The sequence below is a fragment of the Pollicipes pollicipes genome, unplaced genomic scaffold, assembly GCF_011947565.3.
Source record: "Pollicipes pollicipes isolate AB1234 unplaced genomic scaffold, Ppol_2.1 Scaffold_3087;HRSCAF=3621_pilon_pilon_pilon, whole genome shotgun sequence".
Lineage (NCBI taxonomy): Eukaryota > Metazoa > Arthropoda > Thecostraca > Pollicipedomorpha > Pollicipedidae > Pollicipes > Pollicipes pollicipes.
In genome coordinates this window covers 14839153-14864347 of record NW_023596225.1, presented here as the reverse complement: position 1 = coordinate 14864347, position 25195 = coordinate 14839153, and the positions used below count along the sequence as shown (strand labels likewise).

Here is a 25195-nt window from a genome sequence, read left to right as displayed (position 1 = left end):
CAGCTGCAGTGGCGAACACATGCCCTCATCGATAATGTTGGCGCCGGAATGTAGTTTCTTCATTAGCTGATGCTTTGAGCCTACCGACTCCCTGCACAATTCTGGCTCGTTCAGAGCAGCGACGCACGAGCCACGCTGCCACATCATGCCGGAGCCACACTGTGTGATCTTTTGCGGTCGACGCACCCGGAAACCCCCAAAAGAGGCGGTGACTGAGCTAGAATCTCCATCATATTCTGATGCGTCAAATGCCGTGCATTTAGTGACTTACCACCTATGTGAAGAATGCCATCTGCGTAATGCGCAACTCTGATTTTGACTGCGTTAGCCTGAAATGAAACGGTGGAGTAAAAGGAGCTGCTAGTGAGTCCGCATGTTTTCCATTTTATTTCATTGACACTAATTACACCCCGCTGATACCCCCTTGCAATGCCACGTTTGTTTCATTCAGATTCGACGAGCCGAAGCAGACGCAAAAATTGCCGTTCCGAACCAGCCCCAGCGACAGAACGAGACGGTGAACCCCGACAGCAAATTCATTTCAAAGGGACCTTACCATCGAACTCTTCGAGTTAACAAGTGTACCTACACTTGGAGAGAAGCACAATATACTAACAGGGGCACAAGGTAACAAGTGTAGCACGAACATACATTGTGCTATACAGTACTTGTCACGCACGGATAGGTGAACAGCAGTGCCTCCGATCCGCTGCGACTCGAAGCTCCGCTTCAACAGCCACTACACCGATGCAGAACTATGACAACACGGGTCACGGCCCAGCCACTGGAAATGAGAGTCAACAAGGAAGGAAATGGCGCAGAGGAATTTGTAGTTAAATAGCGCACCCATGCGATACCAGTGAGAAGCGGTGATTATACGAAGATACATCAAAATTCGGATCTATTGACGGCTTTAATGGCACCGGACGCCCTGGGACCGCCGAACACAATTTAGCAGGGACACTAATTAGAGCTCAGAAGGCGAAAGAAGCACAACTACATACAGGCACAAGAGGAACCGTCGGTCACAGAGGTACCCAGCGCATCCCTTCAAAAGAGCAGAACGCTTTGTGACAGAGGCACGAAACACAGTTGGCTAGAAGTGCCGGACAATCTGGACTTAAAATAATTCCATCGCTGAATCGAGGCGTAGCTCCCTGGAGCTGCCAGGCCAGCGCCGTTGAACGAGCGCACTCCACGGCACGTCCCCCGGACGTGGCCGCCGTCTAGAACCTGTCGTTGTCCGCCACGCCGTTCTGCTGGCGAGCGTCCGACGTGGGCGTCCTCTCCCGGTGGATCATCGCCGAGCAGTGAATGATCGAACTCTCAGGGACGACGCGGTTATGGCGCCACCCTGCCGAGCGGGCGGAGGACGGCGCCCCCGCCGACGGCAACGAGCGGCCCCGGTCGATGGCGGACGCCAGGGACGACTTCACCGGCGTCTGATCCGCGCAGCTCTCCGAGTCGGGCGTCACCACGGCCGCCTGTCGGCTCAGCTTACGACTACTCCGGTCACCGCTGGACGACGTCAGCGACCTCGTCCTGCCAACAACGGCGGCGACGCACGTCAAGCGGCATCGCACAGCCGTATACGGCGATACACAGCTGTGGACGGCGATACACAGCCGTATACGGCGATACACAGCCGTGGACGCGCGGCAGACAGCCGTGGACGGCGATACACAGCCGTGGACGGCGGCAGACAACCGTGGACTGCGATACACAGCTGTGGACGGCGATACACAGCCGTGGACGGCGATACACAGCTGTGAACGGCGGCACGCAGTCGTAGACGGCGGCACACGGCCGTGGACGGCGATGCACAGCCATGGACGGCGGCACACAGCCGTGGACGGCGATACACAACTGTGGACGGCGATACACAGCCGTGGACGGCGGCACGCAGCCGTGGACGTGCGATACACAGTCACACAGCCGTGATGGACAGCGATACACAGCTGTGGACGGCGATACACAGCTGTGGACGGCGATACACAACCGTGGACGGCGGCACACAGTCGTGGACGGCGGCACACAGCCGTGGACGGCGGCGCACAGCCGTGGACGGCGGCACACAGCCGTGACAGGCAGCGGCACGCAGCCGTGACAGGCGGCGGCACACAACCGCGGCAGACAGTGGCACACAGGCCCCTGATCGACAAGGGTGCCCCGCATACCAGCAGAAAGGGCCCCGACAACATGGCGCGGGGCCTCCGAGCAAATGTAAGGAAATCGAGGGCAACGTGCAAGGTTCCTCGGCGATCGGATTTACCGTGCAAATGAACGTATAGGGCCCCGGGAATAGTGCAGGGCCCCTGAACAGCGTAATGAATCTTAAAATCTCTAAATAATCACCCTCCCAATCAGCGAAAAAATGATTTCTGGCTTCCCGTGGGCCCTTCACTTTCGCTTGCGATTGCTCTTGTTCGCCTGCAAGCCAAAATACGTCCAGTTTTGTTGCCTTTTGTGTTAAAACCTGCGTCTACTCGACGGGCTGCGGGCCTCTTTAGAGCCTGTGAGCCCCTTCGAAACTCAAGGGGGCATGGCTCTGTGCCCCCTCTGTATCCGCCCCTGCTGTAGAGTACCAACATTCAGATTAAGGGAGCCCCAATAACTGAGGTAGAGAATTACAAATCGGGTATAAAAGACAGTTTTCTGCATTAAGAGATCCGTTTATGGACCATGGGTTGTCTTCCTCTTTCAATAAAGAAGTCCATGCTCTACATCAGGAATCCCGATGTTGTGTTAAGCAGACCCTTTTGCTGACTCGGGAGGTCCTTTCTTGGCTAGGGAGGTCCCCGTTACAGACTAGGGGCTCGTTTCTGGGTTAGAAGGCACTCTCTTTTTTCAGGAGACCCCATTTCCGGGACATAAGACTCACTTCAGGCGTCAGAGGGTCGTGATTCGGCTCAGGAAGCAATGCTTTGGGGTAGCAGCAAGGCCCTTTGGCTAAATTTGGGGCCCCTTTGCTGATCGGAAACATTCCGATCAACAACTAGGACAAACAACTAGGAGTCTCATTTATGCATCGGGAGGCCCTTTTCTGGAATAGAGGGTCCTGTCTTAGGCTAGCGAGGCCATTTCCTGGCGAATAAGGAGGCCTCATTCTGGATTTTTAACTGTTGACATTTATTTACTTAGATATGAAACATACAACAGCTTGACACGGGGATAATTGCCCTCGGTGCCTCTCTCCGTTGAATACGACTCTGCAGGAGGCCAACTTTGTTCGGGACTCCCCTTTGAAAATCTTCCCTCCCCCCAAGTCAAAATCCGAGGCGCCGCCACTGCTGTTGGCACGGCCGGCGCCAGCTGACGATTGCAGCGATGGTCACCCCCCCCCCCCTCCCCTCCCTTGGAATACTGCCCATGTATGTGGTACATGTGTGCAAATATTACATAGACGCTATTAGTTCATTTACAGGTACAGCGCAAAGGAGCGTCGTGGGCGACAATAATATCTGCTTCTGAGTTCGCCTCTGTCCCCGGTCCCCACTCGCAACTCTGGGTTAACCAGTGTCACAATTTGGGTTCATGCCAGCGTTTCTGATGAGGAAGCAAATCTCCATTCCAATTATATCGCATACGCTAAAAATGCATTTTAGAAATTGCGTTAGCATCACGGTTTTCACCATCCCAATACGGCCGTAACTTTTGAGATTTAAGCGTAGTCTTAATGTAGAAAACTTGAAATCCCTGGAGATCGGGTAGCGGTGGCGGCATCAAAATCGGTTGGTGAACGAGGTAGCTGTGTCGAGTGCAGAAACTTAGAAATTACAGGTCTTTGACCCAATTCGCTCTACTGTTAGAAATCCATACCGCTTTTCATTTTAGAAATGAAGATCTTGTCGGGACATATCAAATGCCGTTCGGCCGTTCAAAATCGACTCGCGTAGCAGTTCTCTGTGTCTGATGGAGGCCGGAATCCTCCAAAGCCCGAAACAAGGCCAACGTGGAACCATTCCGTAAGAACGCAAAATGTGTGCCGACAGCAGAGGTGAATTGCGCCAGGAGCGATATTTCCATGATCAGTGCGGTCAGCAAAGTGAGAAATGACCTTTCGGAAATCGGACCCATAAGGCCGTAAAAAATGACAAAAGTGCTTTTCGTTTTTGTGGGCTGACATGATTTTACTCATGTGGAATCTTTTGTAAGGATACTTAACCTTTGCCGATGAGAGCCAGAGCACATAGTTCGGGTGCTTACGGCATGTACCTACTTACATACTCTTTGCGCTTTACGACTCTATAAAATCGCCCATTTACAATACAATGTGCTTTGAGAACCATTAAATTATTTGACGTTCAGCATGAGCTCTGACGTCATCGATAACCCTCCAAAGTTCAGCCAAATGCATTCGACGCCAAATGCGCGGGCAGCTCATTCCCCCGACCTCGGTGTGAGTCAGACCAACCGGATGATTACCACGCACCGGGCTCAACGAGTGGCGAACCTAAACAAGCGTCGATTGTGGATATATGCTAGAGTGTATACCGATTGATCAAACACGCAGAAGATGTCGCTGGTGTCGCATGGCGTTTACAAAGTAGAGTGGGTCTCTTTTGATGGTTTTGCCACATTACATTGCACGTTTAACGTTAAGGTACGCAGACCAGTCTCATGGCGCTTAAAAGGTAGAGCGGGTGTTTTCTAATGGTTTTCCCGCATTATATTGCATGCTTAAGTGTTAGCACGCGCCCGGGTGGCCGGCTGGATACCCTTCGCTCGGGTAGGAGGGTCAGTTTACCCTCCCCTAAAATCTGGGGAACTAATAGGACTAGAAACACCAAATTTACAGGGTGTGTTAACCTGTACGTGAACTCACCTAGGTCAAAGTTTCAGGTTTATAGGTCATGATGTTCGGGTCAAATGAGGTCAAATAAGGTTAAATTCCAGACTGGTTTCTATGGTGCCCCCAGAACCTAGATATCCGTTTCTAAGCCAAAGGTATCATACTTATTTAAGGTCAGTGACATTTTTTGACCTTTAGAAGGTCATGGTGACCAAAATCATACAAGCCGCTGTGAGTTTTGCATCTAAATAAGGGACAAAGATTACACTAGGCAGTATGCTCCAAAAAACAAAGTGTTGACCTGGGTCATTTTAGGTCAATGACTTATTCTGACCCCTGAAAAGTCTATAGAAGATGCATAATGCGGTTCCCGCCGTCAATAAATTCAAAATCAGCGCCAAAAACTACCCGATACAGCAAGCCCTAGAATAATGAAACAGGTTGGTTTTGACCTTAGTCTGATTTTCATTCCTGACCTTAGGTCGAGATAATTTGCTCATTCAACTGTCTTGTTGTTTAAGAAAGCATCTCAGAGATGTATGGCTTCGTATAACACTCCGTTGTTGCATCAGATTGAACGATTCCCTAGCAATTGACTTCGCTGAAACCATGGTCCGAATTTGACCTTCCGTAGGTCAGTGACCTTAAAAGGTGCACCTAAATTTGTGATGCCAAATGATTTGCTATTCAATTGTTTCCAGCTATGCACAATTTGGCGTGGTTACGCTGCGCCGTTCAGAAACTGTTCCGGAAAAACCTTCGGGGGGGGGCGCAAGTTGACCCCCTCACCCGAGCGCGTGTTAAGGTACTCAGGCCAAACATTTTGTGTGGTTTATTTGACATGTCCATGTAAAGTGCACTTGCTGCGTAAATACCGAAGTAAAACTTTTTTCAAAAAAATAGTTTCCTGCACAAGATCAAAACTTGCTTAAGCTGTACAAGACCGAGAGGTTTAACCACACCACACCGCGGTGGCAACAAGGGTGCACCAAGTCGAAGATCTGGCCTGGTCCAAGCTACGATCAGGATCTCAATGATTCCGTTGTTCGACCGAAGGCGAGGTAAAGTGAAGCCAGGCAACGGTAAGCGTGTTTATATCACGACCATTATCCTGTTGTAAAGCATGAACCATGAAAATAAGATAACGAAAAATGTCTGCCGTTAGAGGCAGGCTTAAAACGCTAAATTTACCTAGCAAGGCACATTCGTATCAATCCTTTTTATCTCAGCCACTGGGAGGTGAACCAAGCCCTTTGGGTTTTATCACCGAATCGGGTTTTTGGATATGCTTTACCTATTTACGGTGAGATGATTTGTATCGCATTTTTGGGCTCTTTATTGTTCATCACTGCATTATGCTTCGACGTTTATCAAAGCTAAACATTTCAGAGCAGTCCAAAGAAAACGATTGAGATATCTATCTTTCTGACGACAAATGTCACATGGTCCTAAGCGTCATGCATCGTATATGGATGTGGGGCCAGATGATATGTTCCATGCGGCGCACTGTCGTGGCTGTTGGAATATTGTGTGCCATCGGGCACACTTGTGGCGAAGTTCACAGGTTGTTTGTTGGTTGTGAACATCTATGGCGCAAACCATTTTTATCTGGGGAACTTGATGTAGCGGGTGTACCCGTGTGCATGAATGGGCACATGAGCATCGACTGTATGCAAGACGATCCAGGCGCCCAGATGCGGCTAACATGCTCCCTGGTGGCCGATGAAAAGCACCGCACCCAGGTATGGGCGGGGTCCATTTGACCCCTAAGGTCTCTATACAAAGTATGCATACGCTGAGATAGCTAGGGCATAAAATTCAAAATGCAGGCAGGGACCTACGTGAACTGACTTATGTCAAATTTTGAGGTACCCAGGCCGTGAAATTTAGTTCAAATAAAGTCGAACTCCAGATCGGTGTCTGAAGTACACTCAGATCCCCTCGCATAAACAATCCTTAATCTAGGTAGCACTTGTAAGCAAAAAGTCACTGGTGTTCACGTCAGGTCGGTACCTTTTGGCGGCCTATATAAGATGAAAATAGCACACATCCTTTGAATAATTTTGATATATAAAATCTGAAATGGGCTCCCAGCACTATCCTTTGCGACATGCTCTTTAAAGCAAAAGGTTGATCAACGATATTTTAGGTTAGTGACCATCCCTGAACTTCATGAGGTCAGATACGAAATTATATGGCATCGTTGTGATCAATAAATTCGAAATGACCCTCGCAACTACCTCAAAAACCGAGTTTTCAGCAACCAAGCAGTTTGGTTTTGACCCTGATATGACCCCTGTATCCCTTCCCAAAGCCAATGGAACAAGTCGTGATACCAATTTTAACGATCTTATCTTCTAAGAAACCATCTCAAAGTTGTATGACATCGTCTAACATTACGTTGTCAGGTCATGTTGAACAATGCCCCAGGAGTCGCCTTCGCTGACAGCAACAGAGTGACTGAAACTTGTCATGGGTCAGTGACCTTACAAGGTACATCTAGTTTTTTATCAAAAGATTGGCTATTCAGTTGTCTACAGCTATGTAAGGCTTGATTTGGCTAATCACATAAGTCGGAAGTTATTTTATAAAACTTGTTGTGAGTGAGTCATGAGCAATTTCCAACAGGGGATGTGCGGTGGTGTTGGCCACGACCATGATCACGACCACAACGCCATAACGTATGTGGGCAAAGCTCTTGGTCACACATGGTCGTTGTTTGCCAGCATCTGTGATTGTTTTTGAATCGCGATCCATGCAGGCTATCCTACCATTGCCTCGCGCTTTCCTAGCTTGCACAACTCCAGTGTGTACTGGTGTCACGCGACGCCGTCCCGACACTGACATTATCCTGATGCTGCCTGGGATGTCTCGCCATCCGTGACCACCTGACGAGTAAAGTAACCCCCCCCCCCCTTGTCTCTCTGGTATCTCATGACCCATTGGGAGGGTCGAAAACGTTTAGCCGTGACAATCAGCAGCCCAGGGCCTCTCTAGTAATATTAGTTCAGCTTTGCGAGCAACACCGAACGAAACTGTATTTCCACTCTTCAGAGTTATACTATGTTGTTAACAAGCTCAAAGACCAATGTAAGGTCAGGTCAGGGCCATAACCGATTATTATGAAGTCAACTCAACAGATAAGGATTTCCCGGTATTCTGATCAAAATGACGCGTTGATACAGTCGGCCTGGATATGTGTCACTTGTGAGCCACGCAACACTAGTGTGGGGCAGGATGCCCACGGATGTAAAATGTGCGCCGAGCTTAGCCGTTTTATGATCAGACCGCCCGAAAACTGATTATACCCGCGCCATAAAGAGCTGATATGGGACGCTGGAGAACCGCACTTTGAACGTTTCCGAAATAAATGATTAGTTGATCAAGCTAAACCGACTTATCTGTCACCAGCAAAAGACACATCTCAGTTGGGTTAGGCGTCCCTCAAATGGGTTCCACGTCTAGAAGTTAGCCTCATATATTCTTTGTTGGTGGCGTGGTGTAATTTATTATACTATGACTGACACTGACTGGCGACAATCGATCAGTTCCATCGAAGCAACCGAAAAAATGAAACAGTGCATGATACCAAAGAGGAAACCGTCGCTCCAAAAAAATTCAGTTATGGCGACGTAGTTCAGTAAGCCGAAGTCGGATCGAATTTTATCCCTCAAATGTGTTACACTAGTTGCTGTTGTTTTCTTAGATACTGTAAATTTCGTGGACCTATTTTGGACAGTTGGAGAGCTACTCCCGAATCGCGGCGAAAGGCTATATTTCCTTTTGTTTTTTAAGTAGTGCGCCGACATACAGACACATTGTACAGCATACATGCATGCGATGTACATTGCACACATTGTTTTTAGGTAGGATACAAACATATGCTACATATCGTTCATGCTCCTCAGTTGTTCGCGCGTTAGACACAATGTACCGTGCGCGGCCACGGGTTGTTCCGCTCGGCCCGCTTAGGGATCCGGCCTTTGAAGACCTGTCCGAATCAGCAGCGATCTCGGGACGCCAATTTTGGAGGTTGGGGCACAGCTCACCCGATCCCGCCCCCCCCCCCCCGTGACGACCTCAGGCTACGGGACAGCTTCATCAGGCTCAGTGTTCATACCCGACCAGGCTCCCGGAGCGTTCTCATATCACGATGCTGTACACTCCGGTGTTGAACTGATGCACGCAGTGCACGATGCTACGCAGCAAGACGCAAGAACAAACATATTGCACACGTAAGCTGAAACTTCCTGTGCAATGTTGCAGGAGCCAGTTACGATGCCGTAACGGGATTGTCGGCAGAGCTAAATTAGCAGCTACGTCGGCGTTGAATGGCCTCACCCTATTGTGTAGGGCAGCCGGTGACGAATCTTTTCCGAGATCGTGACTTTCGTGTCCGGCGCATTGGCGGCAAACCTCGGGGGCACGGGCCGTCCGGTCTTCTGCGCGGGAGGGAGCTTGCTCTTGTCGATCACCAGAACCTTCACGAGGGTCGCACGGTCAGGGACAGATTGCTTCACCATCGACCCTACCAATAACGCTGGCATTATCTCGCATCGAAAAAAGAATCACAGAGTAGCTTGGCAGCCTGAGGATATTGGCTAACGGATTCCGATGGGATGGTGTAAAAACGCGTCTGCCATAAATGGACCATGCGGTATGGCGGATGTGGCAGCAGTCACACAAGTTTGTAATTTTCGGTGAGATCTCCCAATGCTACCATCCTATCACTGACAGACACGCATTTCGGCACGGTTGTTACACCAACGTTTCCCAGCATTCTCCACCCGTGGAGTCTGTGTAGTTAGTTCCCATAGCAGGAGAGAAAACCTCCCCAAAACGTGGCTCCCAAAAATTCTAGCTGAAGTGTTATATAAAAGCGAATATCAGGTGCGAGAGTGTATGGGTACGGAACGCAAAATCAATTAAAACCTTGTCACGCTGTTTCTAGAATTTCAGACTACCGCCAAAGCCGTCTAAAGGCCGCCTAAATACCATTAAATTGTCTTCCTAGTTATGTCGAGGTCTTGCTCTAATACAATCACGAGTATGTTAGTAGGGCACGCTCACCTTACTTTGGCAGCAAATTGGAAAGCTTCTTTGGTAACCATCTGAATCAAAAGATAACCAATCTAAATAAAAAGCAGCTCGTTTAGGAGGCGAATACTTCTCGATAACTATGGGCGTGCGATTGCCTTGCAATTGTTTGTCAGCTTTTCATTCAGGGACGTGATGTCTGAGCAAGTAAAACGAACGCTCATGATTCCCGGTTGCTTAAAACGCTCCGGTGAAACATGTACACGTTGACAGCATCACGATTTAGGTTATTTACGGGTGTTCATCATTCCCCTTCTTGGATAGATAGTTCAGTGTTGCAGCAAGCCGCCACGCGCGACTCGCAGGCTTGTTCATATGAGATGTGATTGTGTTGCCGATGGTATTGGTGTTAGTTTGCACAGATGGGAAGCAGGCTAGTGGTGTAAGTTTGCACAGCTGGGGGTAGGCTGTTTAACCCGCGACTATCCGTCTTCCCAGGAACGAAAGCCTGCATCAGCCGGCCGACGTCCGACCGAGCGCCGCCCTCAAGCACCGGCTGCGGCGGCGGTGGTGGTCGGGGGGAGGGGGGGGGGGGGGGGCGCTGACCGACCTCGTCCTCCTCGGTCAGCGACTCGGAGCGTTGTGGCTGGAGCTCGCTGCCGGCCGCGGCCAGGCCCGGCGGCAGAGACATGGGCGAGTAGCGGCCGACTGACAGGCTGCTGGGCACGCGCAGCTCCATCTGCGAGCAGGCGCCGCCGCCGCGCTGACGCAGCATCGACGCCGTCATCGAGCTCGGCTCCACCACCTGACGGCAGGGCGGGGCGGCGTGGCAGGTCGGGCCGGCTGGTGCGGCGGGGTGGGCGGCTGCACAGGGCGGGGCGGCGTGGCAGGCTGGGCCGACTGGTGCGGCGGGGTGGGCGGCAGCACAGGGCGGGGCGGCGTGGCAGGCTGGGCCGACTGGTGCGGCGGGGTGGGCGGCTGCACAGGGCGGGGCGGCGTGGCAGGCCGGGCCGGCTGGTGCGGCGGGGTGGGCGGCTGCACAGGGCGGGGCGGCGGGGCAGGCCGGGCCGACTGGTGCAGCGGGGTGGGCGGATGCACAGGGCGGGGCGGCGTGGCAGGCCGGGCCGGCTGGTGCAGCGGGGTGGGCGGTTGCACAGGGCGGGGCGCAGCGGTGCAGCGCGGCACACTGCGGTACGTAGTGATGAAATAGTACAGTATGGGGCCAGTGAGAAACACAAGCACAAACACACAATTGCACTGTGTGAAACAATGCTCCTTTATCGAAAGGCCATGGGGATTCGGCTTTGCTCAGATTTAGCACGCGCCCGGAGGGTCAGTTGGAGTGATGTGGAATGCATGCGTGACACGTAAGGGAACGCGAAATCATTGCCCCGCTTTATTAGCTTTCCATGGTGCTAGAGGAACAAATTTTCAAGGCGTGACGTCTTTTACATACCTGTTTACTGTAGTCACCATTAAACGGGAGTTTAAGGGAAGCGTGCCACATTTAGGGCATATTGCAAAAACCTACTCTGGTGAAACTTCATTACCGGTTGTTTAATAATAGCAACGGGAAGTACAAATGCAGCACCAACGATATGCTGCTTGTCGGACAGATGCAGCACCAGAAGCTTTATCTTATCATTTTCCAAGTTTAATCTATGCCGTCGACGTTTTGCCAGACCAAATTGTTCTTTGTCCGTTTTTCAAAAGGTTTTTGTGCGGCTGTCACTTTGACTCTGTCCCTTGTATCCCCAGATTTTATCTTTGGAACGGGAAATCTTGGCGCATGCAGACATTCAAGTAAGAAATACATCACAGTCCCCGTGGCTGTGCGTGAGAATTTTATGTCGGCTTCTTTCGAAATTGGCACGGAAGTTGACATGAAAAGGAAAAAAAGTTACCAGCGGACGCCAACGATCAGATCATTTGCACTCCTATGTGATCAGAATGTACTTCGCCATTTGTGGGTGTGAATGACGTCAGTAGAAATGAACGTTTGTGATTGGCACAGAGGACGGCGCAAGTCATTTAGCGAGAAGTGCATTATTGGAAGCTTGAACATATGCGTCACCAAATCAAGTAATATGCCGCTGGTATATACCCGCTTTGCAAACACAGCCAGTCAACGAACTGGGCATCACAAGTGAACAGTGATTCCCCGACAGCCAAAGTGGCCCTCAAGCACAGTACTGTACTGAACGCTTCAAGCAGGGATGTTGTTTTACAAAATAAGTTGGCGGGCTGAGTACGGCCATACGGCAAAGTCAACCTTCAAAATACGCAAAAAAATCTGTTTCTTGACGGATTCGCTCGCATTCTTCCCCGACTGCGGGGTGTGGTGGGGTGGGTTGACATGATTGACTACGAAATTGGCCACCGTAGATCGCTTTGCAGTGTTCCTAAAGAAACCGCCGATGCTCCGAAACAAGAAATCGTATAGGAACATTTGTTTTTGGTGTCCAAAGACGCGCAATAAATGCCGCATAGGCTACTGAAAATTTCGCGCGATTGCACAACATGCCGGAGAAGTGTCCAAAGAACACCTTACAAGGATCATATCGACCCTCCCCCTCCGCCTATTAAGACGAGAGTTAAGACGTCCAGAAAAAAGCTAAATAAGTTTAATGATATGAGTTATTTAAGACAGTGATGTAACTAGGATGAATGAATATTGATTAGTTTTTAACAAGGACACGCTAAAGACATGGACGCCTAAGCCGGTGCTCCTGGCTCCGTGGCGCAGCTCCGGATCCGCCCCTGGTTACGGCCCTCGACCAATCTGTCAAACGTCCGTCCCTCCGTCTCTGTCCCTTTGTCCGTCGTTCCTTCGTCCCGTTGTCCCTGGCCAGGATTACTAACACGTCACATGCACGTACAAATTTTGTGCTTATTTCTTCAGTACTGCTAATTGCTTAGGGGTGATATTGTGCCTGAAGTCAGCACTGGTAGCTGCACTTCAACACGCACGCATAACTGGGTGGTGCATATGAAATCCAGGCTATGCAGGCTAACCTGAAGGACCGCATGAAGCAGCTTGGGTGTGGAGGGGCGTCTTCTGTTGATGATGACTTCTTCGCCGTCGCCGTCTTCACCGTTCTCAGCGGCCATAGCTGCGTTCTTCTTGATTAAGGCTCTGCGATGACACCAAAAGACCGTGCTAGAGCTGCAGAAAGCGCACGAGCTTGGCTGGCCCAGCACCGCATCGCTGTCTGTGATAGGCCAGCGGTGACTGGTTCGTACTTAAGGAGTAAGGAGAAGAACTTCTGTGACAACGCTGCAAACATTCAACTTCGGTGACTGAATGTGCGTGTGTGCCATACAGTACATGTTCGGGCGAATCACGAACTGCCGACCCCCGGTTTAAAAAGCCCCACAGCTAGATCCGTCTACTTACTTTGCACGCTTCCTGAGCAGTTCTTGTGCATCTGGATAGTACTTCATCGCGTCCTGCAAATCTGTTTTATTCAAAACGAAAAGAGTGGAAAACCCACGCGATCTGTAAAGACATAGAGCGTAAGCTTTTTTTCGCAATGTTCAAGGTGTAAACAACAGCCAATGAAGTTACAGGTTACAATCCGATGGAACTAAAACACCCCAAGTTTAATCTCTCAGTCAGTTAGCTGAAAAAAATCATCGAAAAGCACGCGAAAGCGTTGCTAATAGCCGTAGCATCACCCGTGAGCCACACTCGTCACTAATTGGGGGGACATCGGGTTTACTCGCCTGACATCGGCGGTGCGTCGGCTGAGTCCTGCCAGACCGAGCAGGCTGATCTCGCCGAAGACACTGCCCTGCTGCAGCGTGGCCAGCACAGCCTTGCCGGCCATCACCATCACCTGGCCGGACTTGACGATATACATCTCCCGACCGACCTCTCCCTGGCGAGACACGGACAACTTGACGATATACATCTCCCGACCGACCTCTCCCTGGCGAGACACGGACAACTTGACGATATACATCTCCCGACCGACCTCTTCCTGGCGAGACACGGACAACTTGACGACATACATCTCCCGACCGACCTCTCCCTGGCGAGACACGGACAACTTGACGACATACATCTCCCGACCGACCTCTCCCTGGCGAGACACGGACAACTTGACGATATACATCTCTCGACCGACCTCTTCCTGGCGAGACACGGACAACTTGACGATATACATCTCCCGACCGACCTCTCCCTGGCGAGACACGGACAACTTGACGACATACATCTCCCGACCGACCTCTCACTGGCGAGACACGGACAACTTGACGATATACATCTCCCGACCGACCTCTCCCTGGCGAGACACGGACAACTTGACGACATACATCTCCCGACCGACCTCTCACTGGCGAGACACGGACAACTTGGCGATATACATCTCCCGACCGACCTCTCCCTGGCGAGACACGGACAACTTGACGACATACATCTCCCGACCGACCTCTCACTGGCGAGACACGGACAACTTGGCGACATACATCTCCCGACCGACCTCTCCCTGGCGAGACACGGACAACTTGACGACATACATCTCCCGACCGACCTCTCCCTGGCGAGACACGGACAACTTGACGACATACATCTCCCGACCGACCTCTCCCTGGCGAGACACGGACAACTTGACGACATACATCTCCCGACCGACCTCTCCCTGGCGAGACACGGACAACTTGACGACATACATCTCCCGACCGACCTCTCCCTGGCGAGACACGGACAACTTGACGACATACATCTCCCGACCGACCTCTCCCTGGCGAGACACGGACAACTTGACGACATACATCTCCCGACCGACCTCTCCCTGGCGAGACACGGACAACTTGACGACATACATCTCCCGACCGACCTCTCCCTGGCGAGACACGGACAACTTGACGACATACATCTCCCGACCGACCTCTCCCTGGCGAGACACGGACAACTTGACGACATACATCTCCCGACCGACCTCTCCCTGGCGAGACACGGACAACTTGACGACATACATCTCCCGACCGACCTCTCCCTGGCGAGACACGGACAACTTGACGACATACATCTCCCGACCGACCTCTCCCTGGCGAGACACGGACAACTTGACGATATACATCTCCCGACCGACCTCTCCCTGGCGAGACACGGACAACTTGACGACATACATCTCCCGACCGACCTCTCCCTGGCGAGACACGGACAACTTGACGACATACATCTCCCGACCGACCTCTCCCTGGCGAGACACGGACAACTTGACGATATACATCTCCCGACCGACCTCTCCCTGGCGAGACACGGACAACTTGACGACATACATCTCCCGACCGACCTCTCCCTGGCGAGACACGGACAACTTGACGACATACATCTCCCGACCGACCTCTCCCTGGCGAGACACGGACAACTTGACGATATACATCTCCCGACCGACCTCTCCCTGGCGAGACACGGACAACTTGACGACATACATCTCCCGACCGACCTCTCCCTGGCGAGACACGGACAACTTGACGACATACATCTCCCGACCGACCTCTCCCTGGCGAGACAACGGACAACTTGACGATATACATCTCCCGACCGACCTCTCCCTGGCGAGACACGGACAACTTGACGACATACATCTCCCGACCGACCTCTCCCTGGCGAGACACGGACAACTTGACGACATACATCTCCCGACCGACCTCTCCCTGGCGAGACACGGACAACTTGACGATATACATCTCCCGACCGACCTCTCCCTGGCGAGACACGGACAACTTGACGACATACATCTCCCGACCGACCTCTCCCTGGCGAGACACGGACAACTTGACGACATACATCTCCCGACCGACCTCTCCCTGGCGAGACACGGACAACTTGACGATATACATCTCCCGACCGACCTCTCCCTGGCGAGACACGGACAACTTGACGACATACATCTCCCGACCGACCTCTCCCTGGCGAGACACGGACAACTTGACGATATACATCTCCCGACCGACCTCTCCCTGGCGAGACACGGACAACTTGCACACTGACGGGCAGCACGCTCACGCCACATTGGCGTATATATATATATATATATATATATATATATATATATATATATATATGCTGCACTGCAACATGTCACCACTCTCTCCTCGATTTCCTTTGTAAGCCTCCATCGCATCGCATTGATATCACCACTGAAACAAAGCAGTTGATCGGTATCCCCGAGCGGCTGGGCCGGTTTCCCCACCTTCTTGCAGACATAGTCCCCGGGCAGATAGTTGATGGGTTTCAGTTTGAGCACCAGGTCACGAAGAAGAGCCTCGTCGCAGTTCTGGAAGAGGTGCACTTTCTTCAGGGTGTCCGAGTGCACGCTCAGCGCTATGTCCGTCTGCAGCTTGTGTGGTAGTACCTCCAGTGCCTTCAGCTCGTCTAGCGGCGAAAAACGTCGTCATGCCCAGCACGCCATAAGCACTGGATACACGAAGGCATGCATGCACTCACACACACACACACACACACACACACACACACACACACACACACACACACACACACACACACACACACACACACACACACACACACACACACACACACACACACACACACACACACACACACACACACACACACACACACACACACACACACCACACACACACACACACACACACACACACACACACACACACACACACACACACACACACACACACACACACACACACACACACACACACACACACACACACACACACACACACACACACACACACACACACACACACACACACACACACACACACACACACACGCACACACACACATACACACACACACAAAGGAAGAAAGCGTCGCGTGCCTGGGACTAGCGGAGAGGAGCTGCCAAAAAGGGAGTTTGAGCATTGCGCGGTCCGGCCCATCTTGAGATAATCCCTACCTAGTTTATGCATCTCTTGATTATCGGTATTCAGAGTATTTTCCAGCAAAAACCCTCTCTCTCTCTCTCTCTCTCTCCCTCTCGTCTCTCTCCTCCTCTCTCTCCTCCTCCTCTCTCTCTCTCCTCTCTCTCTCTCTCTCTCTCTCTCTCTCTCTTCTCTCTCTCCTCTCTCTCTCTCTCGTCCCTCTCTCTCTCTCTCTCTCTCTCTCTCTCTCTCTCTCTCTCATCGTCTCTCTCTCTCTCGTCTCTCTCTCTCTCTCTCTCCTCCTCTCTCTCCCTCTCTCTCTCTCTTTCTCTATACATATATATATATATATATATATATATATATATATATATATATATAGGTGATCCCATACAACTATGTCCAAGGAATGCTATGATTCCACATTATCTTTGTTTGTTGTGAGCTGTCAAGTGTCACAGATAGCATGACGTGACGTCTCCGGGCGTTGGCGTACCCAGTACATGACATTTGTGGAGGATATCCTTAAAGTCGGAACATTCAAAGGACCAGTATCAGAACGAGCCGTTCACTACAGGACGAACTAACGCTTCGGACCGCAGTTTTGCAGCACTACGTGCAAACGCCGCATCGTAAAAATCCTTGACGGAAGCACTTGCATACAGCCTGATGACAGTAGATCCGACCGCACGAAACAAGCCCCTTCCATTACCCATTGTGTCATTCATTGATCGCATTTCGCAGTCCTTCCCTAGCTTAAACTGCCGTTCCTTAACCTCGCTTCAGCCCCATTCACTGGCTTGCATCCTTACGTCCTAGCCCAAACCCTCATCCTTCTCGCACCCCCCCCCCCCCCCGTACACTCATCCTGCGCCTCACCAACCCATGTTCGTTCGAAGAAACCCTGTTCACCACTTCATCCCACTGAGCGTGGGAGCGACCACGGGTTTGTGGATGCACGTGCACACAACATAGTCCAGTGTCGCTCGGAGGCCACGTCAGAGTTGTAGGAGCGACCACGGGTTTGTGGATGCACGTACACACACCACATAGTCCAGTGTCCCTCTGAGGCCACGTCAGAGTTGTAGGAGCGACCACGGGTTTGTGGATGCACGTATACACAACATAGTCCAGTGTTCCTCGGAGGCCAGGCCACGTCAGAGTTGTAGGAGCGACCACGAGTTTGTGGATGCACGTACACACAACATAGTCCAGTGTCCCTCGGAGGCCACGTCAGAGTTGCAGGAGCGACCACGGGTTTGTGGGTGCACGTACACACAACATAGTCCAGTGTCCCTCGGAGGCCACGTCAGAGTTGTAGGAGCGACCACGGGTTTGTGGATGCACGTACACACACAACGTAGTACAGTGTCCCTCGAAGGCCACGTCAGAGTTGTAGGAGCCTGGTGCGAAGTATGCGATTTTTTGGTTGAATTATAGAAATTACTTATCATAAATGCATGTGATCACGACTTGAAGACTCTCCCGTTACGGTTTCTTATTCAATATGCCTCAATGTCAGCACACAGGCAGCTTGCACGATGCAGGAAAAAGTGTCGGATGCGGTAATCGACGTCAGGTTGGAGCGCGCACAACCCGGCGCAGCGGCGCTCTGACGCATTGTGCGGACGGCGCGCTGAGGAGCATGGCCTAGCGACCTCTGATACAGCCACGTCTGGTGCAGCCAGAGGCGGACGGCGCGTTGAAGGGCCTGACCTGGCGACCTCTGCTGCCGCCACGCGTAGTACATCCAGAGATGGACGGCACGCTGTAGGGCCTGACCTAGCGACCTCTGCCGCCGCCACGTGTAGTGCATCCAGAGACGGACGGCACATTGCAGGACCTGACCTAGCGACTTCTGCTGCCGCCACGTGTAGTGCATCCAGAGGCGAACGCGCTCCTGCAGCGCCGGCGGCAGGCTCAGGTGCTGCATGTAGCGCACGGTGCTGTCCATGATCTGGCGGAACTCATCGCGAGTGCGCGTGATCTTGGCCACGATGTCACGGATCTGCGGCGATGGCGACATCCTGTCAGGCAGCACGAACTGCGCCGGCCGGCACCGCAAGACATGGCGTCAGCGAACACGGCTTGACGAAGGCTGGTGGTGATGTCCTCCGGTATTTCAAATACAGCTGAATCAGTATTTTCCCCATAGTATCATCAAACAGGTGAAACGAAAAAGCACCTCGTCGAGCACAATCGCGAAGCGTGTCTACACATATGACCCTCGTATTATATACATATTGATGCATTGCGAGTTAAAATGCCTTTTATTGATAATTAGTGTCGGCTTTCCACACACCAGATGGTCTTTACTGGTTAAACTATCTGATCATGGACAGATTGGTTAAATTGTCAACGCTCGATGCATTCCCAAAAATCCCAAGCCGAACATTACACTTCATCTCATCGTAGCCCTTCATGTGATAGCCCCTGAAACATGCTGTTGCGGTTCCTCAATAAAGTGGTGATTTAGACGTCTCTTCAAATTTGTGTTCACCTGACTCACACAGAGCCGTATCTCGAGGGAGTGTGTGGCACGCTCTGGCTGAGCTTCTCGAAGTAGTATAGCCCTCAGCAGGGTTCTTTTCAACAAAGCTGTACGGCAACATTCTCATAAAAGAAGGTGTAGGTTCTCATGCGCTGAGCTCGCTGCGAGATGCATTGCAAACATAAATTAATACCACCTCAGTTTTCTTTCACTCAGAAGCAGCCACTCAAAATGTGCCGATTACAATCCTGGACACCAGTTTTGTGGCTTAACCAGATAGAAGCCATACCGCAGAACTGTACTTCAGACTCATCGCCGCCCCCATGACACTACATTCCAATTCGGGACACACAATGACTACTAGAAAAGCGGTCCTGATGTCACAAATGCGGATAGCGGTGCGTGCAGTTTGTCATATTTTGGTTCATAGTCGTGTAAACGTATTTCAACTAGAAAGTCCCTCCATTCGGAGAAATGGCATGCCCAAAGACCCGAGTGATATGTGCCCCCGGGCTGTATCGTAATTCATTGAAGTTGCATCAGGTTAGCGAAGAAGCTGTAGAACGGTAGAGCAAAGAGCAAATTACATGCGTGAAACTCCCGTTTATAGATGACGGGCTGTGCAAACGTGTTAATGTCACCGTACGATCGAGTTGCTTGTGCGGCCTTAGGGCAATGTGAAACGGGTTAGTGTTTCAAGTCTATACAAGTTGCAATCAGCGCTAGAGAACCCAACATGTCCAGCTGGGGATAGGATTTGCCATTCATGTGCTAGTGAGCTGGAATGAAACTGCGCACGAAATGACATAGTATGAAGAACATCTTGCAATGTCTCCCATGGATATTTCATGTGGGAGGAACAAGGCGTAGCATTCTTGACAGGATCCATGAGCGCTTTGGAGACTCACTTTTACGGAGAGCTTACGCACCGCTAGGTTAACACGTGGTAGACCGGACTGCTTGCTTGGTAACGTCTTTTACCGGTTATCTCCTAGTATATTGAAGATTGATAAGTGTCCGCATAGGAACTCTGAACCAATGATTCCGAAAAATCAGTAGCTCAGGGCCTTTCTTGTCTCTATCAAGTACATATCGCTACACTTATCCACGAAGCGACTGCCACATACCTGACCAACCAGAAGAGCGAATACGAAGACTCCCATCAGCCAGCTTCCCGTCATGAAGACATATTCGAACTCGTTGGTGGGTTTGGGGTTTTTGCCGATGGATGTAGCCGTTTTGGTGGCGAAATAAAAGCATCTCACGTAGCTGGAAAATACGATTTTTGCTGCAGACCATAACATAAAGGCCTCCCATCCGCCACCACCACCACTCCGATTGTCTTCCTGCTGCCAGAGCCGAAGGAGACGTGACCCGAAACACGCCGAGTAACGGTAGCCGTTATCATGAGCAGGAGGTAATGGGAGCCGGACCTCAAGACACCATGGATGGTGGATTCAAGCGCACGTAAAACCGGTGGAGCGTAGGTTTCGTCTTGGTCCTCGCGAGAGCCCAGATTATAAGAGATGCACTTACCCTGCGCGACATGATACGTGCATATGCCTCCCAATTTGAAGGAGACGAGCGGCACACGGCAAAATTTCAGGCTACTGAAAAAGGCACATCCGGGTCTTCTAAACCTTTGTGACATCTTTCGTGGGTTTCTCAAAGTAGGCGCAGATTGCTCATAACTAGCAAACACTGAGACAAGTGATGCACCACGAAGGAGCGTAATGTGATACGTATGAAAATGTTAAAGCCACACTTTCTGCATCTTTGCAGTCACATGCCCGGTTACGTCACTAAGCTTAAGTAATTCGATTCCTAATCTTAGTTTTGTCATAACTGGTATCACTGCCAAACTCCTGTACTATTTACCACAAAACGTGATTCGTGTTTTAACTTGCACTTTACCCATAAAATTGTTCAAAGGCCAACTGATGTCTGTTGATGTCACGAATCGTGCTGACGTGCGCCAGACACGAACAGTTCGATGACCACATCGTTCTTGACCTTGAGCACTACATGGTCTATGAGGTGGCAGCACGCGCGCGGCCTCCATAATGAGTAGTGCACCCTTGGGTTACCTAGAAATGGTCTTCACAATTGAAAGGCGTCAAGCTCAGAAACGGGAAGGTTTTTAGTCTTTAAAAGGTCATGGCTGTAAACTGCACTAAATGATCTTCAATATGGCTATCTCAGTTCAAAACCGCTTACAAATGTTGAACATTCCCTTCAAAGAGAGGAGTGTTCCACATCTGTATGGTGCTTTCAACCAAAAAAAAAGAGGAAGCATCTTGAAGATCATTCGGTGAAGCTCGCATTCATGAATTCTTAAGGCTTAAATCCTAGTTTCTGAGCTACGCGCCCGTGAATGTGCAGACTATCTTAAAATCACTCAGGCGTGCATGGTGCCACAGAAACATCATTCAAATACTGCCACCACATTGGCCATGTGGCGTTCAATGTCGACTAAGATAGGATTTTAGAGTCGTTTATGTCTCACGGTTGTGAGCACGGTTTCCAGACATAACAGACTTCAATTGGCCCTCGTTCAATGTCGTGCCAGCATTGCGAGTTTCAAACACGAATCATGTTTTGTGCTACATGTTGCCAGAAGTTGGACATAGGTACGAGGACATAGATATTACGGAAGATAAACTTGTCATCAATTAGCTTAAGAATAGCGCATCGCCGAGTATGTGAAAGCAAGTGGACAAGATAAACTCATAGACAAATAGGCATCAACACAAAGAGAAAAGACAGATACAGAGCACTCCACGATATTTCCTTTAGGAAATACGTCCAGCACCATCAGTGCCATGCCTCGGTAATTTGAAGCACTGCGAAGTGAGTGCTAGGGTGGCAATTTTGCACGGCCAGTTTGGTAGCACTTCTAACGTCATACAAACGTTCCATGTCGCAATCAAACAATGATGCAATGAGTAGCATATGAACTAAATATAGAAATTGTGTAGTCTAGAACAGTATTTTCGGCTCAGAGTATAGCAATGTATCTGATGCTTTTTCAATATCTGCCAATGTAGGACATTCCTTTCATGCGTTTTCTTCACTGTCGGGTCGTTCCAATTTGAAATGTACTGATTCGAGACCGGAACACATTTCTAAACCGGGATCCGGGCTCGAGTAGTGCAGTTGTTGGGCTGTGCGTCCGGGAAACCAGAGGTAAGGGGCTTGATTGCTCGCGGTGCCTCCCCCCCCCCCCCCCCCACTCCTGCCAGGGTAAGAGACAGGTGATGGCATACAGCCTCAGCAGCTGAGCGCGTCGTAAAACCTTTAACGACAACGGTGCCAGGACCCGTGGATTTCGATCCTACAAATGACACCCAAATTTCTCGCCACTGCTCCATGAGTGTCCGCTGCATCCGGCGGTGTCACCCACGGGTTTCCGATGCCGTCGAAGACCCAGCCGTTGGTGCCGATGCCCTCCCACAGGCTGACGGCATAGTAGGCGCAGGCGTTGACGTGAATCAGCAGTAGCATGTAGACAACGGTACGGATGGTTCGCACGTAGTGCGGCATCGCCAACAGCGAGTCCACCCGGTCCATGAACTTCCAGTACGTCTGAATCTGGGGACATGAGTACCGCGCTCCAGACAAACCACGGGCAAAGCCTAAACAAACAGCGCAAGGTGAAGATGGAAATGACATCTGAGCTCAATAAACCAACGTTATTCCCTGGCATGTCTCTCGGTCTATTGCTCTGTTAAGTTATGGGGTAAACCCAACTTTTGCATGCTGCTGTTTCACTGAAATGCTACGGGTTTGTTGTGGATGTCTTGTAAATCGGCGGACAAGAAATTATCCTTGAGTATCGACAGAAGCTTTGCGTCTGCGTACACCTAACTTACTATTGGTTCCTTGACATCATATCGGGTTCGGGTCATATCATATCGTCACATCACATCACATATCATCATTATCATGATTGCCGAATCATCACCCGTGGATAACATGAAGATGATACTATTGTGTTAAGCATGCAACGCATGATTTAATCTGCGTCGCACACATAACATGCGCACAGGCACACGCGCACGCACACGCACACGCACACACACACGCACGCACACACGCACGCACGCAAATATATATATATATATATATATATATATATATATATATATATATATATATATATAGGTACATATATGTATATATCTCGTGCTACAAGAAAGTGTTTGAGTTTTCAAGGACAGAAGTTGTAGAAACTACAGCCACAATTGCATCACAGTAGCTACCACCCACCACCTAACAGCCACAATCGCATCACAGTAGCTACCACCCACCACCTAACAGCCACAATCGCATCACAGTAGCTACCACCCACCACCTAACAGCCACAATCGCATCACAGTAGCTACCACCCACCACCTAACAGCCACAACCGCATTACAGTAGCTACCACCCACCACCTAACAACCACAATCGCATTACAATATCTATCACCCACCACCTAACAGCCACAACCGCATTGCAGTAGCTACCACCCACCACCTAACAGCCACAACCGCATTACAGTAACTACCACCCACCACCTAACAGCCACAACCGCATTACAGCAGCTACCACCCACCACCTAACAGCTACAACCGCACTGCAGTAGCTACCACCCACCACCTAACAGCCACAACCGCATTACAGCAGCTACCCACCCACCACCTAACAACTCAGAAGTTGTGCAAGCATTAGTTTGTTTGCTTAGGGCTGGCAATAATTAGTTCATAACATGCTTCCCCAAATATGAAGACATCTTGTATCATTGCATGCCCGCACACACGCACACGCTTACGCACACGCACACGCGCACGCACGCACGCGTGTGCGTGTGCACGCATGTGGCGTGTGTGCGTCATACCGTTGATGTCGTCAGCTGTTGTGTCAATGTCCTGCCATGTTCGTGTCGCACGTGTTCTAGAGGTGCCCCCTCACGTAAGTGTAATGACAGGTGTTGTGAGAGTGTTGTGGTTACGCCAATGTAGTGTATGGGACAAGGTTTGTAACCTGTGAGATAACATGAGAATTGACACACTACATTTTAGTGGTGCATTTTAGTTTGTCATGTTTCACAAGGATGTTTCCCATAAGGCAGTTGGATATTTTCCTCTTGTGGTAATTAATGGTAATGCCTGCTTTTTGGTCTTATTTGTCTTTTACGGTTCGAGAGATGATTTCCTGTAGAGCTTTTTGCCTTTGTTGTCGGCCGATGTCATTTGATTTTGATGATACAATGAGAGATGAGACCGTAGTAATAGCATTGTTCCTCGGAGAAAACCAGGATATGGAAATATAGCTGGGTTGATATTTCGGCGACATGCCTTTACCAGCACAATAGAAGAAGTCGATTCAAAATTGCCTGCCGTGATCCTACTCGATTTTTTAGTTTTTTTAAAAGCAAGCCACGGTTTTTACAGGACACCAACATTCAGGAGATTAAGCAAAGAGCGATTGCCAGCCATTACCACGATACAACGCGTATCCAAGAATTAGAATACGCAAAAATGCATGCACACGGAGACGAATTCAAGCAAACAACCATCACGCATCACACTTCATTCAAACATGCAAACGAGTTGAAATAAACAGGCATCACACATCACGCATCAATTACACATGCCAGCGATCTCAACTGAACGGGCATCGCACATCACGCATCAGGCATCACCAACACATCTAAACGATTGTAAGCTAGCACACATCACACATCAAGGCACATATCACCTTCGCATATCGGCCACGATGAGCCTTGTGAGTTAAGATTTGGTCGCCGACTTTTTATAACGTACAGAGCTCCTCATGGTCGATTGCGCGAAGGTGATATGCGCCTTGATGTGTGATGCGTGCTAGCTTAAAATCGGTCGCATGTGTAGGTGGTGTCAGACGCGTGATGTGCGATGCCTGTTCACTTCAACTCACTTGCATATTTAAATAAAGCGTGATGCGTGATGCTTGCTTGCTTGAATGTGCTTGCATGCACACGCATTTTTGCG

General features: G+C 50.4%; 1 protein-coding gene across 1 annotated transcript in view; it reads right to left on the bottom strand.

Annotated features, from left to right (window-relative positions):
- Positions 1 to 404: 404 nt before the first annotated feature.
- The window catches only part of LOC119089780 (cyclic nucleotide-gated cation channel beta-3), a 35188-nt gene continuing 10397 nt past the window's right edge, over positions 405 to 25195 (bottom strand). Inside the window, exons 7-16 of the mRNA XM_037212594.1 lie at positions 22588 to 22775; positions 20312 to 20453; positions 18542 to 18701; positions 16036 to 16217; positions 13556 to 13710; positions 13227 to 13328; positions 12845 to 12965; positions 10440 to 10634; positions 9134 to 9273; positions 405 to 1542 (exon numbers count right to left, since the gene is read on the bottom strand). Coding sequence (XP_037068489.1) covers positions 1227 to 1542; positions 9134 to 9273; positions 10440 to 10634; positions 12845 to 12965; positions 13227 to 13328; positions 13556 to 13710; positions 16036 to 16217; positions 18542 to 18701; positions 20312 to 20453; positions 22588 to 22775 — 1701 coding nt within the window. The 3' untranslated portion in view covers positions 405 to 1226. The remainder of the gene's footprint in view (positions 1543 to 9133; positions 9274 to 10439; positions 10635 to 12844; positions 12966 to 13226; positions 13329 to 13555; positions 13711 to 16035; positions 16218 to 18541; positions 18702 to 20311; positions 20454 to 22587; positions 22776 to 25195) is intronic.